Genomic DNA, 2,288 nt, shown 5'->3' with positions numbered 1-2,288 from the left:
GACGAGGCAGCACAGCGTCAGCAGCACTTAAAAGAGGAGTTTGAGCAACTTCTGCAGCCACCACCACCACCACCACCATCCAAGAAGCCAAGCACGCACCAGCCTGCGTCGTCAGCGCATCGACAGGCACACGCAGTGCCAAAGCAACCACCACCACCGCCACCATCCAAGAAGCCAAGCACGCGCCAGCCTGCGGCGTCAGCGCATCGCCAGGCACACGCAGCGTCAAAGCAACCACCACCCAAGAAGCAAAGCAAGAGACCGGGCTCCTCACCGGTATCTCCCGCAGTGTTGTTGCTGCTGCGGTTGCAAAGCCAGGGGGACGACAAGGCGTGCTCGGGCGATTGCGGCCAGGATACCAGTCCAACGGGCTCAACCACAGCCTGCACACAACACCAGCAGCAGCCGTCGAAGAAAGCAAAGATGCTTCCGCCCTTGCAGCTGCCGCAGGTCGATGGCGCCGGTGACCTTGGCGATGACGAATTGGATGGCGACCACCAGGACGACGACGCGCCAAGTGACGATGCCCCTGGCCCTGCGACAAAGAAGGCAAAGAGCAAGCCGCGCAGGTGCACTGTGTGTCGCCAATCGGGCCATGACAAGCGCAGCTGTCGCCAGACGTCACAGAGCAAACCACAGCCACAACAGCAGAAGCAGAAGCAGAAGCATAAGCAGACACAGAAGCAAAAGGCACCCCAGTCGGGGCAGACACAAAGCTCACCACCACTGCCACCACTGCCACCACTACCACCACTGCCAGACCTCGCAAAGGCCAGGGCGTCGTTGCTACAGCTGCGCAAGTTGAATGATGAGTTACAGGCAGCGGTGCGCGAGCGAGACGAGGTACAGGAGGTGGTGGACGACCTCCTCGATCCAGTGGAGCATGACAGGGCCGTGCGCAGCCTGAAGGACAAGCAGGTGGTGGCTGACACGAAGCACCGCCACTTCCTGCACGCGCTGCAGGCCCTGAAAACAATGCTTCTGAATGAGCTACAGGAGTTTCAGGCCTGCAGAAGGGCTGCCAAGAGCCGGAAGGAGGCGCTCGCAGAGGAGCACGCGGCCAAGCAGGAGGCGCTCGCAGAGGAGCACGCAGCCAAGCAGGAGGCGCTCGCAGAGGAGCACGCGACCAAGCAGGAGGCGCTCGCAGAGGAGCACGCGGCCAAGCAGGAGGCGCTCGCAGAGGAGCACGCGGCCAAGCAGGAGGCGCTCGCAGAGGAGCACGCGGCCAAGCAGGAGGCGCTCGCAGAGGAGCACGCAGCCAAGCAGGAGGCGCTCGCAGAGGGAGCACGCGGCCAAGCAGGAGGCGCTCGCAGAGGAGCACGCGGCCAAGCAGGAGGGCGCTCGCAGAGGAGCACGCGGCCCTGAAGACACAACAGCAGCGGCAGGAGGAGAACGACACATTCAAGTTCCACATGAGTAGGCAGGCAGCGCGCAACACCATCCCCGTGGATGCCGTGAATCTCAAGCAAACGAGGGGCATGTTTGCGGTGATGTGCGTGGACAAGCTCCGTGTAGCAGAGCCGCTACCCGCTGCGAAAGACTTTCGCGGTCAGGCAAGGTTCACATTGGATGCGTCGGGGAGGTACCACATATGTGTGGCCTCCAACTTCACCCGAGGAGCACCTGATGACGTGGGAACGCTCGGGCAAAGCTTGCTCCAGGTTGAGAGACCTGTGCTGGCAGGGTGCGACGACGGCCTGCAAGAGGTGGAGGAGGAGGAAGAGGCACGTGCAAAGTGCGAGGAACATGGCGGCGGGGACATGGCCATGCAGGCGTTGGAGGAGAAGGCACGTGTGAGGGAGCGGAAGATGGGCGAGGTGGCACGGCGGTTGCAAGCGGAGGCGAGGGAGGCGCGCAGGCGGTGGGTGAGGCTGAGACGGGCCAAGGCGATAGACAAGCAGACACAGGAAGCAGAGGCAGAGTTTCAGGCAGCACGAGAGCGACATGCGGCGCACCTGGACTGGCGGCGGCGGCTGCGAAAGCGGCGGCGACTTCTGCGCATGAAGGAGCGCAACGCTCTCCTGCGCGAGAGACGTGGCGGTGTTGTGTCCATTGACCCAGGCGTCCGCGTGCCATTCACGCTGTGGACGGCGTCTGGGACCGTGTCCATCGCGCATGACGCCATCGAGGAGCTGCGCATGCTTCTCAGGAACGCCAATGACATCCGTGCTGATGCCGACCTCCTGGAAGTAGCGGTGCAGGAGGGCGAAGCCCGGGGCGAAGGCGACGTGGCAGCCGCGCGACGGCGGCACCGGCAGCAGCTGCGCGTGGTGAGGGACCGCGTGACC

General features: G+C 63.8%; 2 protein-coding genes across 2 annotated transcripts; both read left to right on the top strand.

Moving 5' to 3' along the window:
* Positions 1-423: 423 nt before the first annotated feature.
* PTSG_02699 (uncharacterized protein) lies at positions 424-1,365 on the top strand (the record flags this gene model as incomplete). The annotated part of the gene is made up of 2 exons (XM_004996139.1): positions 424-610; positions 761-1,365. The coding sequence occupies 2 exons, from the start codon at positions 424-426 to the stop codon at positions 1,363-1,365; spliced, it is 792 nt and encodes a 263-aa protein (XP_004996196.1).
* A 47-nt stretch (positions 1,366-1,412) lies between these two features.
* On the top strand, positions 1,413-2,282 carry PTSG_02698 (uncharacterized protein; the record flags this gene model as incomplete). Its single annotated transcript, XM_004996138.1, has 1 exon — positions 1,413-2,282. A coding segment is annotated over one exon (870 nt), but the record flags the coding sequence as incomplete, so codon positions are not given.
* Positions 2,283-2,288: the final 6 nt, after the last annotated feature.

This window comes from Salpingoeca rosetta, assembly GCF_000188695.1.
Source record: "Salpingoeca rosetta unplaced genomic scaffold supercont1.6, whole genome shotgun sequence".
NCBI lineage: Eukaryota > Choanoflagellata > Craspedida > Salpingoecidae > Salpingoeca > Salpingoeca rosetta.
Note: the sequence above shows the minus strand (reverse complement) of the source record. Positions and strands in the feature narration are given on the sequence as shown.